This window comes from Girardinichthys multiradiatus, chromosome 15 (assembly GCF_021462225.1).
Source record: "Girardinichthys multiradiatus isolate DD_20200921_A chromosome 15, DD_fGirMul_XY1, whole genome shotgun sequence".
Classification (NCBI taxonomy): domain Eukaryota; kingdom Metazoa; phylum Chordata; class Actinopteri; order Cyprinodontiformes; family Goodeidae; genus Girardinichthys; species Girardinichthys multiradiatus.
The window spans coordinates 1,949,924-1,968,193 of NC_061808.1; the positions used below are offsets into that span (position 1 = coordinate 1,949,924).

General features: G+C 42.8%; 2 protein-coding genes across 4 annotated transcripts; one reads left to right on the top strand and one right to left on the bottom strand.

Annotated features, from left to right (window-relative positions):
- Positions 1–1,095: 1,095 nt before the first annotated feature.
- LOC124882570 (activator of 90 kDa heat shock protein ATPase homolog 1-like) lies at positions 1,096–7,875 on the bottom strand. 2 transcript variants are annotated; one of them, XR_007041938.1, is made up of 10 exons: positions 7,664–7,875; positions 6,993–7,183; positions 6,506–6,588; positions 6,300–6,417; positions 6,117–6,214; positions 5,894–6,031; positions 5,501–5,602; positions 5,379–5,430; positions 2,808–5,297; positions 1,096–2,358 (listed from the first exon to the last, which is right to left on the bottom strand). XR_007041938.1 is itself a non-coding variant. In XM_047389041.1 (9 exons), exons 1-9 carry the CDS (start codon positions 7,741–7,743, stop codon positions 5,140–5,142), a joined length of 1,020 nt encoding a protein of 339 aa, XP_047244997.1. In that variant the 5' UTR covers positions 7,744–7,875; the 3' UTR covers positions 1,096–5,139. The 2 variants fall into 2 exon arrangements, 1 of the variants encoding a protein (XP_047244997.1); XM_047389041.1 differs by having other exon boundaries at positions 1,096–5,297.
- Positions 7,876–9,472: 1,597 nt separating this feature from the next.
- Positions 9,473–18,098, top strand: vipas39 (VPS33B interacting protein, apical-basolateral polarity regulator, spe-39 homolog). 2 transcript variants are annotated; one of them, XM_047388257.1, is made up of 19 exons: positions 9,473–9,611; positions 9,930–10,022; positions 11,367–11,469; positions 11,567–11,704; positions 11,794–11,832; positions 11,904–11,968; positions 12,050–12,106; positions 12,195–12,287; positions 12,365–12,398; positions 12,473–12,575; positions 12,675–12,702; positions 12,790–12,863; positions 13,369–13,444; positions 15,855–15,989; positions 16,884–16,925; positions 17,001–17,177; positions 17,264–17,353; positions 17,466–17,570; positions 17,641–18,098. In XM_047388257.1, the coding sequence occupies exons 2-19, from the start codon at positions 9,930–9,932 to the stop codon at positions 17,659–17,661; spliced, it is 1,473 nt and encodes a 490-aa protein (XP_047244213.1). In that variant the 5' UTR covers positions 9,473–9,611; the 3' UTR covers positions 17,662–18,098. The 2 variants fall into 2 exon arrangements, with proteins under 2 accessions (XP_047244213.1, XP_047244214.1); XM_047388258.1 differs by having other exon boundaries at positions 9,584–9,602.
- The last annotated feature ends 172 nt before the right edge of the window (positions 18,099–18,270 follow it).

Sequence of the window (18,270 nt, forward strand, 5' to 3'; positions counted from 1 at the left end):
TAGTTCATTAACCGTGACAGCATACTGTGTGCTTATATTTAGAATACAAGAAACTGTATGTAGCATTGATAGTATCTGAAAGTATCTGAACGTTTGGTCTTAAAATCCCTCCGTATTTTTTTCTTCCATTCATCCTCCACTTCCCTTATTTCCTCCCAACCTTTTTGCTTCCTTTCACTCCTGCATTCCTTCCTACTTCATATATAAATTACGCATGCTTTCATTTTTGTCATAAAACCGTCTGAAAGTGGTTTACTTCCCATGCTTTCTGCTAAGTGAGACAATGCCGTTTAGTCTCTCGGCCACCAGGGGGCGGTATTGTACTAAAAGGGCGTTTTGCCTTTACCTGGACGGGCTCAGGTAGCTCAGAGCTGCTGGACCAGAGAGAAGAAACTGTTTCTCCTGACTTATAAAATTAATGCTTTAACTGACCTTCTGTGGGGAGAGCAGAACAAGTTTACTGAAAAGGCTTAAGAAAACTTTCATAGCAGCAGCGTTTATCTCTTCCTACAGTCTCATGTCCAACTTTTATTTGTTATTTCATATTTTTTCCCCTTTCATCGTATTTTTAAGACATTTTTGTTGATAGTTTTATAAACTGTTGTGTCTTTACTGTTAGGGTTTGGCACAGAAACCTTTCATAAGAGCATTTAAAGCAGTAAAGCAGTGGGTAAAAATAAGATTAATGTTTTATTTGTTACATTTAATAAATGTATGTGAATAAATGTGAATGAGGCAGAGCAGATTAAAGAAAAGGAAATTAAAAACAGTAGTAAGTACTAAGTCCTGTCACATTTCTGTGCTTTTTGGCTACATTATATTTTGTCACAATTAAAAAATTTAAAGGAACTAAACACGAGCCAGACGTGTGGATCTTCAATAAGAAAACCAAAAATCAAGAATCAAGTACAGACCAAAAACCACAGAGAAGCCAGGAACACCAGAACCACGACAGAGTACAGCAGAATCCAGAAGGACGGGACTGAAAACAGAGCTTAAATGCTGAGGAGGAACCAGGGAGTCTAATTAACAGATTGTTGATTAATAACTAAAACACATAAAGACTGAGAATGAAGACAAAGCCGAAAACCAAAGTGATGTAAAACGTTTAATGGGCAAAACATTTGTTCATGAGTTCAGTAACTTTGAAGCACATTTAAAATAATGAAAACAATAAAACAGAAGTGCTGCACAACAATAGGGAGCAAAAAGCAGGTAGATGATCCAGAAAACCACAGAGAAGCACAACTAGGAAAGCTCTTGGTGGGCCTAAGCTCTGTGGAGAAGGATGATGTTGGTGTGTCCTGAAACTGTGTTGCTGTCAGAGCAGCTCTGCTGCAGCTCAATGAGGACTAACATCTAAACAGACATGATCACCTGCTGGAATATTAAACTTCTAGGAGCCTCAGATTTGTTGACCACAGCATTCTTGCTAAAAACTTATGATACTGCAAAGTTTGTCTATAAATGTTTAGACGAGTCGTTTAAAACCATAAAATCTCAGAGTCTGCTCTGCAGCAAACAGGAAGCTGATGGACTCACTGAAACGCTGCTGTTAAACGCTCATGCTAACTACGTACAAACTACAAGCAACAAATTACCGCCTGATCTAACTGAATGGCTCCTGTCTCCATCGGTCACTGAATGAGAGCTGGGGTCCACCCTGGACAGGTCGCCAGTCCATCGCAGGGCAACACGGGACAAACAACCACGCACAAGGTCAATTTAGAGACCAATTCACCTACCAATCATGATTTTCGACTGGGAGGAAGCCGGAGTACCTGGAGAGAACCCCACGCATGCATGAGGAGAACATGCAAACTCCGTGCAGAAAGACCCCAGGCTGGGATTAGAACCTGGGACCGTCTTGCTGCAAGGCAACAGTGCTAGTGGTATTTAACCTTTATTTAACTTGGTTCAAAAACTCACAGAGACTAAAATCCCTTTATTAACAGGGACCTGGCAAGACAGCAGATCTATAGCTACAATAAAAACAAGTAAATTCATAGGTACAAAAAGTAAATAAATAAGCAATAAAAGGTTCAAAATACCAGATTCTAGTTTATTAAGGATGACTGGATGTAGTGTTATAAAAGCCTTAAATAGCACTTTAAATGAAAACACTGGTTACCACAGAGATTTAAACAGAAAGATAAAGTTCTCCATGGAGCTGTGATCTTTATGTCAGAATATTAATCATTGCTCATTGTGAAACGTGTTTTAAGGCAACCTTTGCCGATCGGATCTTTCATTTAAATAAACTGGTTCAGATTTCAACGTGTCTTCATTGAAGAGTTGTGAGTGTTGAACATGCATGTGTTGTGTTGGTGTGAAGGTGTCCAGATCGTTGATGAAACACTGAGGAGATATGAGGAGAGGGAAACATGAGAACCAGAGAGAAGTTCAAAGGTGAGAAGAGAATCTCTGTACATGACTGTATGAGATAGTCAGTATAATACAAAACACTTCTGTGTCATTAATAAATAATAATAATGATGAGGTGCTAAAGGCCAAAGAAGATGAAGAGTCAGAAAAAAGTGCAAGGAGAGAATTAATCAGAGAAGCTAGAGGAGCTGCAGAAAACCACGGCTCAGGTGGGACAATCAGTCTATAGGATAGCTATTAGTTATGAACTTTACTAATTTGACCTTTATGGAGGAGTGGCAGGAAGAAAGCCTGAAGCGGTGCTGTTTGTTACAAACCATGTAGGAGAAACAGCAACACGTGGAAGAAGATGATCTAATTAGAGGTGACCAAAACTGAACTTTTTCATTTACAAATAAAATGCAAAGCAAATATTAACTCACATCACCCTGAGAACAGCACCAGTATCACGCTGCAGGGATGCAATTCAGCAGCAGGGTCAAAGACGCTAACACAGGAACAATCCTGCAATCAACAATTAAAGGGGTGTAAATACTTTGTTAGGGACCTGTATAAAAACAGGATAAAAATATTAGGATATAAAAATAGTTTTTGCAGGTACTTAAAGAAAAAATGCTTAGTTTAGTGAAAGTAGAGCTGAAGACTTTGCAGAATTGTTGGAGTTCAGCACAAGAATCAGCAAAGAGCCAGAGGGAGGATGAGGAAGGAGAAACTGAGGAGGAGGAGTGGGGGAGGCGGCTCAAAGAGGCACTGATGATGACAATCATGTTCCAGATGAGAAAAATGAAGCAAGACGTTTCTTATTCTTACAAATATGTAAATATAGTGCAACCACTATCTATATATTCTTTATGTACATAGCTTTTATTTGTGCATTTCCTGTTTTTTGTGGGATGTACTTAGTTTTTCTTTGTTGTGCTGTTTTATTCTAGATCCTGCAGAAGCCCAGTTCATAAATAAGTGAGATACATCAAGAAAAAGATCAGAGAAGATCTCTGTCCAGAAAGCAGCATTAACTTGTTTCACTGACTAAATGAATTGAAGGGTCCAACAGTACCTCAGGGCAGGAAAACTGACCAATGAAAATCCCTCCTCAGCTGAAGGATGTTGCTATCATCTGGACAAAAAACTCCATTATTCAACAAAAGTTGTAAAAAGAAAAAGTTTTGTAAATATCCGAGTAACTGTTAAATTGTTCACTGTGGCATTTAAATAATGTCTATTTTGTTTCAAAATGTAACCATTTCATTTTCTTCATGGCAGGCTGTTACAATAATTGTTAACAAGAAGAAGGTCTGCTTTGATCCACCTTCATATTGTTGTCATAGAGTCAATTTAATTCATTTTTGGGTCACCAGTTAACTGAAAAATAAGTTAAATTAAATGCACAACACAAACTGATCAAGCTATGCCCAAATGAAAGGCGCCCCATAGAATTTCAGCTTCAGGACCCATAAAACCTAAATGCAAGCTGAAAAATAAGCAGAAAGAAGTGGTTCACGCAGAACTGCTGTAGAAACTGGGTTCTCGGTGATCATCTTTAGGCAAGTTGTTATAAACCTGTATGGCCTCAACGATGCATTCTGTTGAGAAGGTTGGTGTGAATGAACATTTATCTCTGCAGCCTCAGTCACCACCACCAAGACCAACCCGCCCTGTTGTCAATACTCCACTGTCATCACTCCAGTCATCTCCACACCAGAACAAAACCCACTGCTTTGCAGACATAAAGAGACACATTTCTGGGGTAAACTATACTAGTATGAGTTTTGAGTTTACAAGGATTTAGTTGTTTGAAGTTACAGAGTTCTGCATTGGATTTAAAGGGATTCATAAACCACCAGCACTGCAACTGTACTGGCATGTCATGAAACAAGTTATGAGCATGTGCAAAACCTAATCAGATAGAATAACTAAACAGATTAACATCAGTCGAAAATGTTAAACATTGTCCTTGTTATCGTTTGCTTCGGCTTCGCCACCCACAGCAGAATCCGTCATGGCTGGAGGACCATCAGAGTTAAACTCTGAGGTTAAACCATCTGCAACTCAGACTCCGACTCTGTCTGATCTTTACGTTTTCTTCTGTATAAACATTTTGTTCCTATGAGGGAAACAAATTAGACAGACGAGTTGAAAATGCTTCAGAATTAACACCACAGTGTGTGAAAAGCACACCCTATAGTTTTTACCACAAAGCCACCTGAAGACACCGACAGAAAACTAGTTGAAGCTTTGCTCTGCAGGCGATTCTTGCTGCCTTGTGTGATGTCATTGGTTGAAACACACAAAACGTGAATTAGCAGGGGGTGTCGGAGGGGTGGGGTTGGTGGTGGTGGTTAGGAGGACGCAGTCTATGCTTCCCACGACCCAGCTGTGTTTCTTAACATTTTCTTGCAGTTGTCGGTGAAAAGAAATGCACTAGTACGCAAAACAGGCTCTATGCTGTGTGTCCTAAATAGAAAAGCTCCATTAGTGCAAAACAAACAGTGAAAAGTCAGACTACAATGGAACAACGAGGTTTCTCTTAAGTTCTTCATTGTGGCTTTCAGCAGAAGTTGCCCATCAAGGGTACCCACGTTCTGGACCCACCTTGGACAGAAATGAGCGACAGGAGATTTTATAAAAGCACTCATGTTCCTTTAGAACAGCATGTCTTCTTCCACAGAATAACAACAGAAACAGTAACACCTTGGGTTGAATTTTAAGTCTTTAAAGACTAGTTCAGATGTTCCTCTGGGTTCAGGATCTCCCTCAGTATCCAAACGTTTGTTTAATGGCCTGGAAATAAAAGCGATTCCAGCCCTCCCTGGTGGTCTCCTCCTCTCCTGCAGGAACTCCTCGACACTCTAACTTCAGCTCTGTCGCATCTCCTCGATCTACCAGCTCTAGACTGATGGTAGCGTAGTGATCTAATGGAGGAACCAGAAAGCTCAGATGTTGGAGAGTCCTGGATGCAGCAGCAGTAAACACATCAAAACATAAAGACTCACCATTGGGCCATGTCCTGAAGCGCCACCTCATCTCAATCCTCTGGTCTGGTACCTTCAGAGAGCAATGATCTGGTTACCTTGATATGGCACACATTTACATCCAGTAAGCTGAAGAACCTCACCAGCTTTGAGAACTCTCCACTGACGCTGCCATCTAGAAGCTGGAATATTCCTCCTCGTCGGCCGTCAACGGTTGCAGCTGACCGGGTAAACACCTGCACAAACTGATGACAAAGCATACACCAATACCACAGAAGAACTGTGTAAATCAGTCCTCAAGGGCAGGAACCCTGCTTGTTTTACATGTTTTCCTGGTTCAGAAAATATGGATCAAATGAAAGGTCCACTGAGAGGCTTCTGCAGAATCTGGGGGTCATACGGAGGAGGAAATTCAGCCGTTTGAATCCCCTGTGTTGGAGCAGGGATGCACCTAAACAAGCAGGATGGAGTTGGACATCCATGCTCTAGAGTAAGTACCATGGCAGTTCTTTAGATTGGTCTTTACTGACTGGTACCTCCTGGTTGATGAAGGTCCTGTAGAGTTCATCAGCAGAGGTCAGGAACGTTTCCTTCAGGCTAAAGCAACAGGTCTGGATGCGAGAACCTGTGGGACAAGGAACTGGGCTGGATGAGGACTTTGCTTCAGAGGTAATCTGCAGAGGAGCATGGACACATGCATATGCTGTTCAGGTCCGGTCATTTAACTGCAGCTAGGTCAGGACAACAGGTGGACTATACCTGGATTTTACTGGTTTTAACCTGCTTCTTCTTGGTCACCACAGGCGTGGATGGTTTCTGTCCATCAGCAGTGGGAAGGATCATCCCCTGACTGAAATCTGTGAGGTTAGAAGTCAGCTTTGCTTTGAGGTTCATCATACTTGGAGTTAAATTCCTGGTAATGATTGTTTGTGGACAGCAGACCTGATTTAAGGTCATGGACATACTGGCCCAGAACCATACGGACCTCCTTGATCCCAGACCTCTTCATCAGGTCCAAGAGTGGGGTGCTAGGTTGGTCCTTACACAGAGACACTGAGATCTGGACAAGACGAAGCAATTTAGTTATGTTAATAATTCAGGCATCTGTGTGTCAGAATGTAGTGACTGTAGGTAAGAGTCTGACTAACATCCAGGTCATCTTCATCGTTCTCATCGGACAGGTTGGGGACATCAATGGTCCCTCTGTACTTCACTCCACTGCAGGACGTACCTGGACACAGAAACCAGGAGACAGTCAGCAGCAGGGGAAGAGGAACTGGATGGATGGATGGATGGATGGATGGACGGATGGATGGATGGATGGATGGACGGATGGACGGATGGATGGATGGATGGACGGATGGATGGATGGAAGGACGGACGGACGGGTGGATGGATGGATGGATGGATGGATGGATGGATGGATGGATGGAAGGACGGACGGACGGACGGGTGGGTTGGTGGATGGATGGATGGATGGATGGATGGATGGATGGATGGATGGAAGGATGGACGGACGGACGGACGGATGGATGGATGGATGGATGGATGGATGGATGGATGGATGGATGGATGGATGGACGGTTGGACGGATGGATGGATGGATGGAGTTACACCATCAGTGACATCACAGACCTAACCAGTTGGCCCTCAGCTGAAACTCATAGAAGAAGAAGAGTTTTCCTTTGCGGTTGTTGATGGAAGCTTCTCCATCCAGCTTGCTGACATCTGTCACCTCACAGACTCCCTCTGGTCCCTCCACCCGGATGGCGAGCAGAAGCTGACGGAGGCGCTCCGAGGACCAAGCGGAGACATCCCGCTCAGTCCTGATAGGGAAAAGAAGAATAGGGAAAGTCTTTCTCAGCTGTTCCTGAAGTGAGCTGGCCCCGCCCACCTGTGACATCACAGTATCTAAAAATAACTGCACATGTGTTTAGCTGCAGGGTCTCATAACACCCTCACACACTAAAATAACTCCTCCTGATATATCCCACAGGTCATTCTGGAGGGTTCTTCTGCTTCTGTCTGAAGTTAGGGTAACTATGGAAACCAGCTGGGTGACTTGTACCTACATCAGGTTAGGAAAAACACGTCTGCCATTCGGTGCATGATTTACCTTCAAATTGGCATTTAGAAGCCTGCAGACAACCCTTAAGGCAAAATATTTAAACTCTCTAAAGCTTTCATTTCAAAATAAAAGCCCCTATAAGCACCAGTTTTCCTTAAGGAAAATGCAGAGGTTTGTTGGAGCAAATCATGGAAACAGAAAGAACATCAACAGCAGACTACAACAGCGTTACACTGACCAGTGCCAATTGTTGACGTTGGTGGCATCAGCTCTCTCCTCAACGATCCACCGAGGATCTCCTTCGCCCCACTTGGCCATCACTGATCAATAAATTCTGGTCTCTGATTCCAGAACAATACAGAGTAAAAGATCTGGACTTACTGGAGTTACTGTGTCAGTGTGAGTAACTCCTGAGGGTCTCTGCTTTCCTTACAGCAGCTGAAATATGAGCCTCCTGCTTACCACGAGGACTTTCAAAATAAAATCCCACGCAGGAACCAGTTTAACAAAATTAAATGACATCTTAGATGTTTCCTGCAGCACTATGCAGACAAACTTAAAGAAATTACAAGGAGAAAAATGAATAATGTTTTCCAAGTAAAATATTTAAATAATAGCACATCTTAATAGAAATATATTCAACTTAAGTAGTCTTTGTAGTGAAAAATGTATATATCATATTTTAATATAGATCACAGTTTTAAGGCACAGTTTGACAGTTTAGCAGTTGTTTCTTCTGATATTTTTGATTAAAAATGTCCAATTCTGTTAATTGGCTAAATAATCTGTTTGTTAATTGGTATAGCTATATTTTTTATAAGCTTCTCACTAGCATTTTAGAGGAAGAAACCTCCAGCAGAACCATTGAAACACTCATGTTTCTGGTAACAAATATGCAATAGATGGCAGAGAATTAGTTCCAGCTTTAGGTTCTTACAGAAGAGCATTTCCAGGAGATCTGACGGGTCTCAAGGGTTTGTGGTTGAAAAGCACAACTGATGAATAGGGTAGAATAAGACCCTCATTAAGCACCTCAAACAAAATGCCCTGGTCCTCATCAGCATCCTTGCAGCTGAATCATCAAACATATTTTAATATCAGACAGTTATAACAAAAAATAAATAAATTGTTTTCAGGTGATGATTTCCTCTGGACTCCAGAGAACCTCAGTAAGAACCATTATCTGCAAATGGAGAAAACATGGAACGGTGGTTAACCTTTCCAGAGGAGGCTGACCTACCAAAATGACTCCATGAGCTAATTACCGACTCATTCAGGAAGAACAGAAGAACCCAGAACAACATCTAAAGCTCGGCAGGCCTCGCTGCCTCAGTTAGGGTCAGAGGTCGTGATTAAACAGTAGAAAAGAGAGACTGGGCCTCCACGGGGGAGCTCCAAGGTCAGAAACCCTGCTGACCCAAAGGAAGACAAAGGCCAGTCTCACATTTACCCAAAAACATCTTGATGATCTCCACGACTTCTGAGAAAATATTCTGTGGACTGAAGAGACGATAGTAGACCTTTCTGGAAGGTGTGCGTCCCATAAAATCTGGTGTAAAACTAACACAGCATTTAGGAAAAAAACATTATAGCTACAGTCAAACATGGTGGTAGTGGTGGAACGGTGTGGAGCTGCTTTGCTGCTTCAGGACCTGGATGACTTGGTGTAGTTGATGGAACCATGAATTCTGCTCTCTAGCAGAAAATCCTGAAGGAGAATGACCAATCATCAGTTTGCAACCTTAGGCTGAAGTTCACTGGTGTCATGCAGAAGGACAACGAGCTAAAAGACACCAGCAAGTCCACCTTGTATGACTGAAAATAATGAAGCGGCATAGTCAAAATCTTGACTTAAATCCACTTGAAATGCTGTGGCATGACCTTAACAAGGCAGCACATGGAAAACCTTCCAATGTGGATGAATTGTGACAATTGTGCAAAGCAGAGTGGGCCAAAATTTCCCCACAGTGATGTTAGATTCTTTCTGCAAGACTGATGGATGTAGGTCATTCTGATCTTTGATTAGCCCTGAACTATCAGCCTTATGTTTGCACATTGGGAAGAACAGGAAACATTAAGGCAAGTAGTGTTTGTCCACTACAACTCCCAGAAGACACCGCGCACCCGGAAGCTGTGACGTTGCACTCCGGGAGGAAGACGGAGAGGAGCTACATCAGGTGGGCAAGGTAATAACAGCTGATCGATCCTGATCGATAGTAGTTTTCTATTCAGCGGGTTGTTATTAACTCTGACCCGGTTGATGTGGCATTCATCTTCCGGGTGATTTAACTGTTCCAGCTGTTTGTCATGGCGGGAAAACTATTTAAACAGGGACGCTTCTGTTAGCCTGCTAGCATGCTAACAAATCAAAACACAGGCTGGCCCTGAACGCCTCATCAACACAGCGAGAAGCTCCAACAGCTCAAAGATGCACCAGAACCAGAACACGTGTGTGTTAATCGGTCCAAAAAAGTTTCTTTAAGGGTTTGGTTCTCTGTGTCCAGATGATGAAGAGTAAGGCAGACGAGGAAGACTACTGGAACAGCTCCAAGTTCATCGCCTTCACCTTCGAAGATGCGGATGATGAGTTGAGCAGGGTAAGGCCTTCAGAACGGAACCAGAACTCTGGTCTTATGCTGAGACCCGATCAGTTGTCGGGAGCATGAAGAGCGGTTAAGTCTGTGTCTCTTAACCGCTAATTACTTCAGAGCTAAAGGTGCAGATCCTTCTGAACATGTTAAGATCATGGTCCAACAGCTACTTCAGCGTATTTTATCTAGATTTCATGTGTTGGACCAACACCAGGCAGCGCAGAATCCTGAAGAATCTGAATGGTTTTTAACAAATTTTACACATAAAAATCCAGCATTGCAGCATGCATTTATAGTCAGCCCTCTTTACTCTGATACCCTTTAATAAATCCCACTGGGACCACTTGTCCTCACGAGTTACCTGATTAGTAGCCAGAGTTCAGCTGTGTGTCATTTAACCTCAGAACCTTGTCCACCTAAACTGACAGGCTGGGCAAGTAGAGCAATAATCAGAGAAGCAGCTAAGAGGTCCATGGTAACTGGAGGAGCTGCAGAGATCCACAGCCCAGGTGGCACAATCTGCTGACTGGACTAGTAATCCGGCCTTTATGGAAGAGTGGCAGGAAGAAAGCCACAAGCCATGTAGAAGACACAGCAAACAGATGGTACACAGTTCTGCTCAGTAGAGACCAAAGCTAAACTTTTTGACCGACGTGCAGAATTCTGTGTAGAGCAAAAACAACATTGTGCATCACCGTGAACACACCATCCCCACTGTGTAATGTGGTGGTGGCAGCATCATGCTGTGGGGATGCTTTCCTTAGCAGGGACAGGGAAGCTGGTCAGAGTTCATATAAATCCAGGACAATCCTGGAAGAAAACCTGTTAGAGGCTGCAGAAGACCAGAGACTGGGGTGGAGGTTCACCTTCCAGAAGAACAACCACCCTGAACATACAGCTAGAGAGACAATAGAATGATCTAGATCAAAGCAGATTTTTGGGTTAGAATGGCCTAGTCAAAGTTCAGACCTAAATACAAATAAAAAGTTGTGGCCAGGCTTTTAAACTGATGTTCACAAATGTTCTCCGTCCAGTCTGACTGATCTTGAAGAGTGACTGTAGATGTGCAAATCTGGTGGAGACAAACCCCAAAACATCTGCAGCCAATGTTTATATTCAGAGGAACTGAATACAAATGCACACCACACTTTTCAGATTAGATTTTTATCATTTTCCTTTCTCTTCACAATAATCCACGCTTGTGTTGGTCTATGGCATAAAAACACAATTACACAGATTAAAGTTTAAAGGTTCTATTTTTTTATTTTGACTGCATTACTGATCAGTTATTTGATGAACATCATATAAAGTTTCTGTACAGAGTTTTGATTTTTTGTTTCATGAGCTCAGCTAAAGGAGTCCAAGAAGGCAGTGAATAGTATCGGTGAACTGATAGAGGAAGATGATGAGGAAGACTTGGAGAAGGTCAGCTGGAGTGGCGATCCTGTTGGCAGTAAGTCGGCTTGTATCCTCACTGATATTCCCGGTTGTTGGGAACCCTGTGCTCTGATTGGCTCTTGGGTGCTAACCTGTAGTTCCTGTTTCATCAGGTATATCATGGTCCGTCAAAGAGATGGCATCTGCCAATCAGAGGACAGACAGAGAGCCCGCCTTCCCGAAAATCTCCACACAGACGCCATCTCTCAACAAAAGCCAGTCGGGACTTTCTCTGAGTTCTCTGTTCAAAGGTGAGATCCTGATGGTGGAGATCAGGTCACATGACTGAGGGAGTGACATAATCACCTGATCAGGTGACTGATGTCTGATCTTTCTGCAGGAAAAGCCAAAGGAGGAAACCTTCAGAGCTTCAGTGACAGTGAGTCTGATCAGCAAACCAACGAACAAACGAAGGAGTCACAGACTGATGCTGATTTCTTTCTGTTTCAGTGCTCGGCGACTCCTCCCTCCGACTCTACACGCCTGAGCTCCGAAAACCAAAATCAGAGTACAAGGTAATCTGATTACAGTCTACATTCTGATTGCTGTTGTTTTCCTCTGATTTCTGATGATGATGTCACTGTGAATGTTGTCAGGATCTCGTTGGTGATTGGTCGGCTGAGGAGACAGTTCAGAGGCTGCAGCAAGGAAAGGTAACTCACCTGTCTGAGTGATGTCATTGGAGAGCTGAGGATTTTTACTGCAGGTTGATTAGAACCGTTTCCTCCGTCTGTCCTGCAGGCCGTGTCTCTGGAGAAGTTTCGCTCCCTGCAGGACAAACTCCTGCTCCTGGATCTAGCTGTCGCCGCTCATGATGGGAACGCCATCACTGCCGTAAAGCTCTGACTCATTACTGACCAATAAACTGTTAATAACAAGATGGAATGAGACCCTCCTCTGTTTGTTTACAGGTTCTGATCTATCTGAAGAGGACTCTTTGTAAAGGTCTGTATCTTCATTAGTTCTGCTGTCAGAACTCAATGATAGATTCTCATTGTTGGGGTTTGTTTTCTGCTCAGAGGTTTTATTCCGAGAGCTGGAGTCCAGGCAGACGGCTCTGAGACACTTCATCCACTACTTGACAGAAACCGGAGAGCAGAGACTGCTGCTGGAGCTGCTCAGGTCTGAACACACCCAGATTCACCTGGGCTCAGCTGTACCTGTACTGATGTTGATGTCGGTTTGGTTGGTTTACATCTGATTTCCTCTTCTGCTCCTCAGAGCTCTGGGCAGGACGGAGGAAGCTGCGGTAAGTCATCAACAGTAGTTGCACACGTCATTTCCACGCGAGGGCTGACATAGTGCTGATGTGACAGGACTGTTTCCATGGTTACAGCTGCTTCAGTATAAAGAATACAAGAACATCACAGATGAAAACAAGAGGCGGGACTTCTTGAAGAGCTCTCTCAGGTGAGGAAGGAAGGAGGCAAGAAATAATTGGAAAGGAAGGGACTTAGGAACAGAGGAAAGAATGAATCAAATGATTAAGGCAGGATGAAAGGGAGAAAGGAGATAGAAGGAAGAAAGTGCTTTAAGAATAAGTGAATGATGAAAAGATGAAAGTGATTTAGCAAGTAAGCAAGTGAATGGGGAAGAAAGGATGGACATTTCTAAAAGAGAGAACATAAGGAAGTTAGGAGAGAAGGGAGAAAGTTACAAGTAAGCAAGTTTGGAAAGAAGAAGAGAAGTTAGGAAAAATGTTCAAGGAAGCAAGGAAGGGAGGTAGGAATAAAGGAAGCAAAGAAGTTAGAAAAGAAAAAGGGAAGTCAAAGAAAGAAGATGGAAGAAACAAGCTTTGAAATTTTGAAAGGAAGTATTTTAGGAAATGAGGAAGATAATTCTGGAGAAAGTAGGGAAGGAAAGTATTTTTTGGCTGTTTTTCACTGATTACTCTCTGAGGTTTGTTCATTTTCAGCCTCCCGTTTGCTGTTGAGGATATGGCTCACATTCAGGATCACTACACACTGCTGGAGAGGCAGATCATCATCGAGGTTAGAACCGGGTCACATCGGGTCAGGTTGACTTTAACCACTTTTGTTTTGATTCCTATATATGATCAGATGATTCTGTCCAGTTTGTTCACTCTGAATATTAAATTTCAGTGGTCCGTAAATGCCCCCAAGTGATCATATAAATATTAGCCATTAATCAGACAAAAAGTGATGCGGTCCGTTTCATTTTTAGTTTCAAGCATACACCATTCTGAGGTGAGTGAAGCGTCTGCGTCGCATACTGTGATATTGACTAATGTCATTATTAGATCAATGCTGCAGTATTTGGGTCATGGTTGCGTTGAACCGTTTCAGTGGTGCACGTGTGCAGTTTACATGGTCTGTGTGGACTGTGGAGTTCATGTAGTGACCTCACTTATCTGTGATCAAACTGTGTATGCTGCTATTTAACTGCTCAGTAAGGGAATGTTATTTTTCTGTCTTCCTACACAATATACAGGTTCTTCTCAAAATATTAGCATATTGTGATAAAGTTCATTATTTTCCATAATGTAATGATGAAAATTTAATATTCATATATTTTAGATTCATTGCACACTAACTGAAATATTTCAGGTCTTTTATTGTCCTAATACGGATGATTGTGGCATACAGCTCATGAAAACCCAAAATTCCTATCTCACAAAATTATCATATTTAATCCGACCAATAAAAGAAAAGTGTTTTTAATACAAAAAACGTCAACCTTCAAATAATCATGTACAGTTATGCACTCAATACTTGGTCGGGAATCCTTTTGCAGAAATGACTGCTTCAATGCGGCGTGGCATGGAGGTAATCAGCCTGTGGCACTGCTGAGGTCTTATGGAGGCCCAGGATGCTTCGATAGCGGCCTTTAGCTCATCCAGAGTGTTGGGTCTTGAGTCTCTCAACGTTCTCTTCACAATATCCCACAGATTCTCTATGGGGTTCAGGTCAGGAGAGTTGGCAGGCCAATTGAGCACAGTGATACCATGGTCAGTAAACCATTTACCAGTGGTTTTGGTCCTGTGAGCAGGTGCCAGGTCGTGCTGAAAAATGAAATCTTCATCTCCATAAAGCTTTTCAGCAGATGGAAGCATGAAGTGCTCCAAAATCTCCTGATATCTAGCTGCATTGACCCTGCCCTTGATAAAACACAGTGGACCAACACCAGCAGCTGACACGGCACCCCAGACCATCACTGACTGTGGGTACTTGACACTGGACTTCTGGCATTTTGGCATTTCCTTCTCCCTCAGTCTTCCTCCAGACTCTGGCACCTTGATTTCCGAATGACATGCAGAATTTGCTTTCATCCGAAAAAAGTACTTTGGACCACTGAGCAACAGTCCAGTGCTGCTTCTCTGTAGCCCAGGTCAGGCGCTTCTGCCGCTGTTTCTGGTTCAAAAGTGGCTTGACCTGGGGAATGCGGCACCTGTAGCCCATTTCCTGCACACGCCTGTGCACGGTGGCTCTGGATGTTTCTACTCCAGACTCAGTCCACTGCTTCCGCAGGTCCCCCAAGGTCTGGAATCGGCCCTTCTCCACAATCTTCCTCAGGGTCCGGTCACCTCTTCTCGTTGTGCAGCGTTTTCTGCCACACTTTTTCCTTCCCACAGACTTCCCACTGAGGTGCCTTGATACAGCACTCTGGGAACAGCCTATTCGTTCAGAAATGTCTTTCTGTGTCTTACCCTCTTGCTTGAGGGTGTCAATAGTGGCCTTCTGGACAGCAGTCAGGTCGGCAGTCTTACCCATGATTGGGGTTTTGAGTGATGAACCAGGCTGGGAGTTTTAAAGGCCTCAGGAATCTTTTGCAGGTGTTTAGAGTTAACTCGTTGATTCAGATGATTAGGTTCATAGCTCGTTTAGAGACCCTTTTAATGATATGCTAATTTTGTGAGATAGGAATTTTGGATTTTCATGAGCTGTATGCCAAAATCATCCGTATTAAGACAATAAAAGACCTGAAATATTTCAGTTAGTGTGCAATGAATCTAAAATATATGAATGTTAAATTTTCATCATGACATTATGGAAAATAATGAACTTTATCACAATATGCTAATATTTTGAGAAGGACCTGTATACCAAAGGTAGTAGTGTGCCGGGGTACAAAGTCCAACCAAACTGCTGTTTTCAACAATTGGTTAAAGCAGCTTTTTTCATTGAGCAAATTGAATTAGATTCAGTTTAAAACTATTTTTACTAATTTACCCACCGTACTGTCGATAATGTTGTTTCTAGTCAACCCTACCCTGTCTGATCCCAGTCTACCTGATCCCAGACTTCTTGATGCCAGTCTACCTGATGCCAGTCTAACTGATGCCAGTCTAACTGATGCCAGTCTACCTGATGCCAGTCTACCTGATGCCAGTCTACCTGATGCCAGTCTACCTGCTTATTTTCCATGTTTCTTGTTTTTCAGGCAGCAGACCGGAAAGCAGAACGTGAAGCAAAGGTTGAAGTCTTCCAGAAATTTCCCAGAAAAGCCTCAATCCTCAACATGCCACTGATCACAACACTGTATTACTGCTGTTTCTACCACTACAATGAGCCGGAGGTTAGAACTTGTTTAATTGAACTTAACCAGGCTGGGTTTAAACAAACCAATTTGTTTCTAAATCCCTATTTAGGAGGATGTGCATTATGGTTAAATTAAGTCGAACAACCAAAGGATACCCTGGATAAGTTGACCCGGATTAGTTAAACCAGATCTGTCCAACCAAATGTGTTGGTACAAAAAAATGAGGGAATAAATTAAGGAAGAGAAGAAGAAATGGAAGGAAAGGAAGAATAGAAGGGAGATAATAAATCAAGGAAATTGGGAAGAGAATAAAGTAGGAAAGGAAGTAAAGGAAAGAAGAAAAGTAGGAACAAAGAAATTAAATTAGTCGGGAATTAAAGAAGGGAGGGCGGAATGAGAAAACAAATGAAGAAAAGACTGAAGGAAGTTAATTAGGATGTGAGAAAGAAAAGTAAGATGGAAGAGAGAAAATTAATAGAAATAAGATGCATGGAAGTAAATCAGGACAGAAAAAGGAAATACAATTAGGCAGGATTGAAACAAATAAGGAAATGGGGAAAGTGGAAGAATACACTGGATGTAAAGATAGTAGGAAACTAAGGAAATAAATAAGGATAGAAGCTAGGAAAAAATAAAATCAGGAAAGAAGTGAAATAAGGAATTATAGAAGGAAAGACTAAAATGATTTGAATATAGGAAATTAAGAAGGAATGAAACCGGGATGAAGGAGAGGAAGGGAGGAAAATAGGATTAAAAGCAAAAGAGATGAATTAAAATACAAAGGAAGAAAGAAAAGGAAAAAAGTAATTAGGAAGGAAGTGATGTAAAATGGAGGCCAGATCTGGATATGTTCATCTAGATCAGTTAAACCAGATCCAGAACCATTTAGCCGAATCAGATCAGCTGAACCAGAATTGTTTTTGTCTGCAGGGAACTTTTAGTAGTCCGTTGAACGTCCGTCAGACATTCAAGGTGAGAACTGTTTTTTCTCTTTACTCTGGACTCTGAAGGCTCCGGGTCTCTAACGTTCTCCACCTGTGACATCAGATCTCGGAGAAGCAGTACTTTACGACGGCGCTGGCGGCACGGGCGAAGCTGAAGGCGTGGATGGATGTGGATGCTCTGTTCAGCAGCAGGAACTGGCTGGGATTCACCAAGAAGAAATCACCGCTGAGCTTCCAGCGAGTCGTAGACATCCTGCAGAAAAACTCCGCTCCTACACGCGTGAGTGGGCGGAGTCAACCCCATCCCCCTTCCCCCCATGCTAGATAACCAGCTGAGGTACTGACGCTGTGATTGGTCACTGACAGGTCCTGCAGGAGTACGTTGGACTCGTTAACGACGCAGAGCTGAGGATCAGTTTGGCTCAGAAACATAAATGTCACGACATCGTCATCAACGTGAGTCGCAGTTCTCTGATTGGTAGCTGATGTAAACTATTTAAGCCAATGAAAATGATAGGGGTGGGGCTGTCTTTGGTTGTGATATACCCTGTTCCTGTCGGCCAATCAGACCTACCGGGACATGAAGGACCGGCAGATGTTGGCAGAATATCGCAAGAAGGTGGAACGAGGTTCAGCGGAGGAGAGGAAGATCGACGAGCTGCTCAGTAACTTGGTGAGGAAGAGGAGGAGGAGTTTTATCATTTGCATCATGTGACTCATCTGATCTGTTTTTTCTTCTGCAGCAAATCAGATGGAAAAACTGATGTCATGCAGCTTTAGACTTTACTGTGAAACTGAAGTGCCAGCTTCCTGACTGAGACTGCAAATCCATCACCGTGGCAACAGGAAGGACCAATCAGCCATGCCAGGACCAGTTTTGGGGACTGACCAAAGAGCAGAGGAGAAAGTGGGTGGAGCCATGTTTTCTGCTTACTCATCGTCACATCAACTTTCATTGTAAATTTTACTACAAAAATTTAAAATGACAAGTAAAAAACTGTAAAGGCAGAGACAGAGGTGGGACTTCAGAGCAGGTGATGTCCCTCAGAGTGTCCCCTGAGAGTGTATTAAGTCCTGGTTGTACCTCGGTCCAGTCTCGGGTCAGAACAGGTCCTGGGTGTGAGTCTATGTTTACATCATTTTATTTTAACAATGTCTTTATGTGCATCTTATAGAAATAAAACTAAAAAGCATAAAATGATTTCCATCAAGGATGTGTTAACAATTATTAATAATTGCAGAAAATGAATTTAGTGAAAAGCTGCATACACGTTATGAAAGTAAGGTGGTTTGCTCATGCGCAGCAGAGAAAGAGGAGGCTGCAGTGGAATCAGAGCTCCAGCAGGGGGCAGCATCATGAACCAGGATCGGTG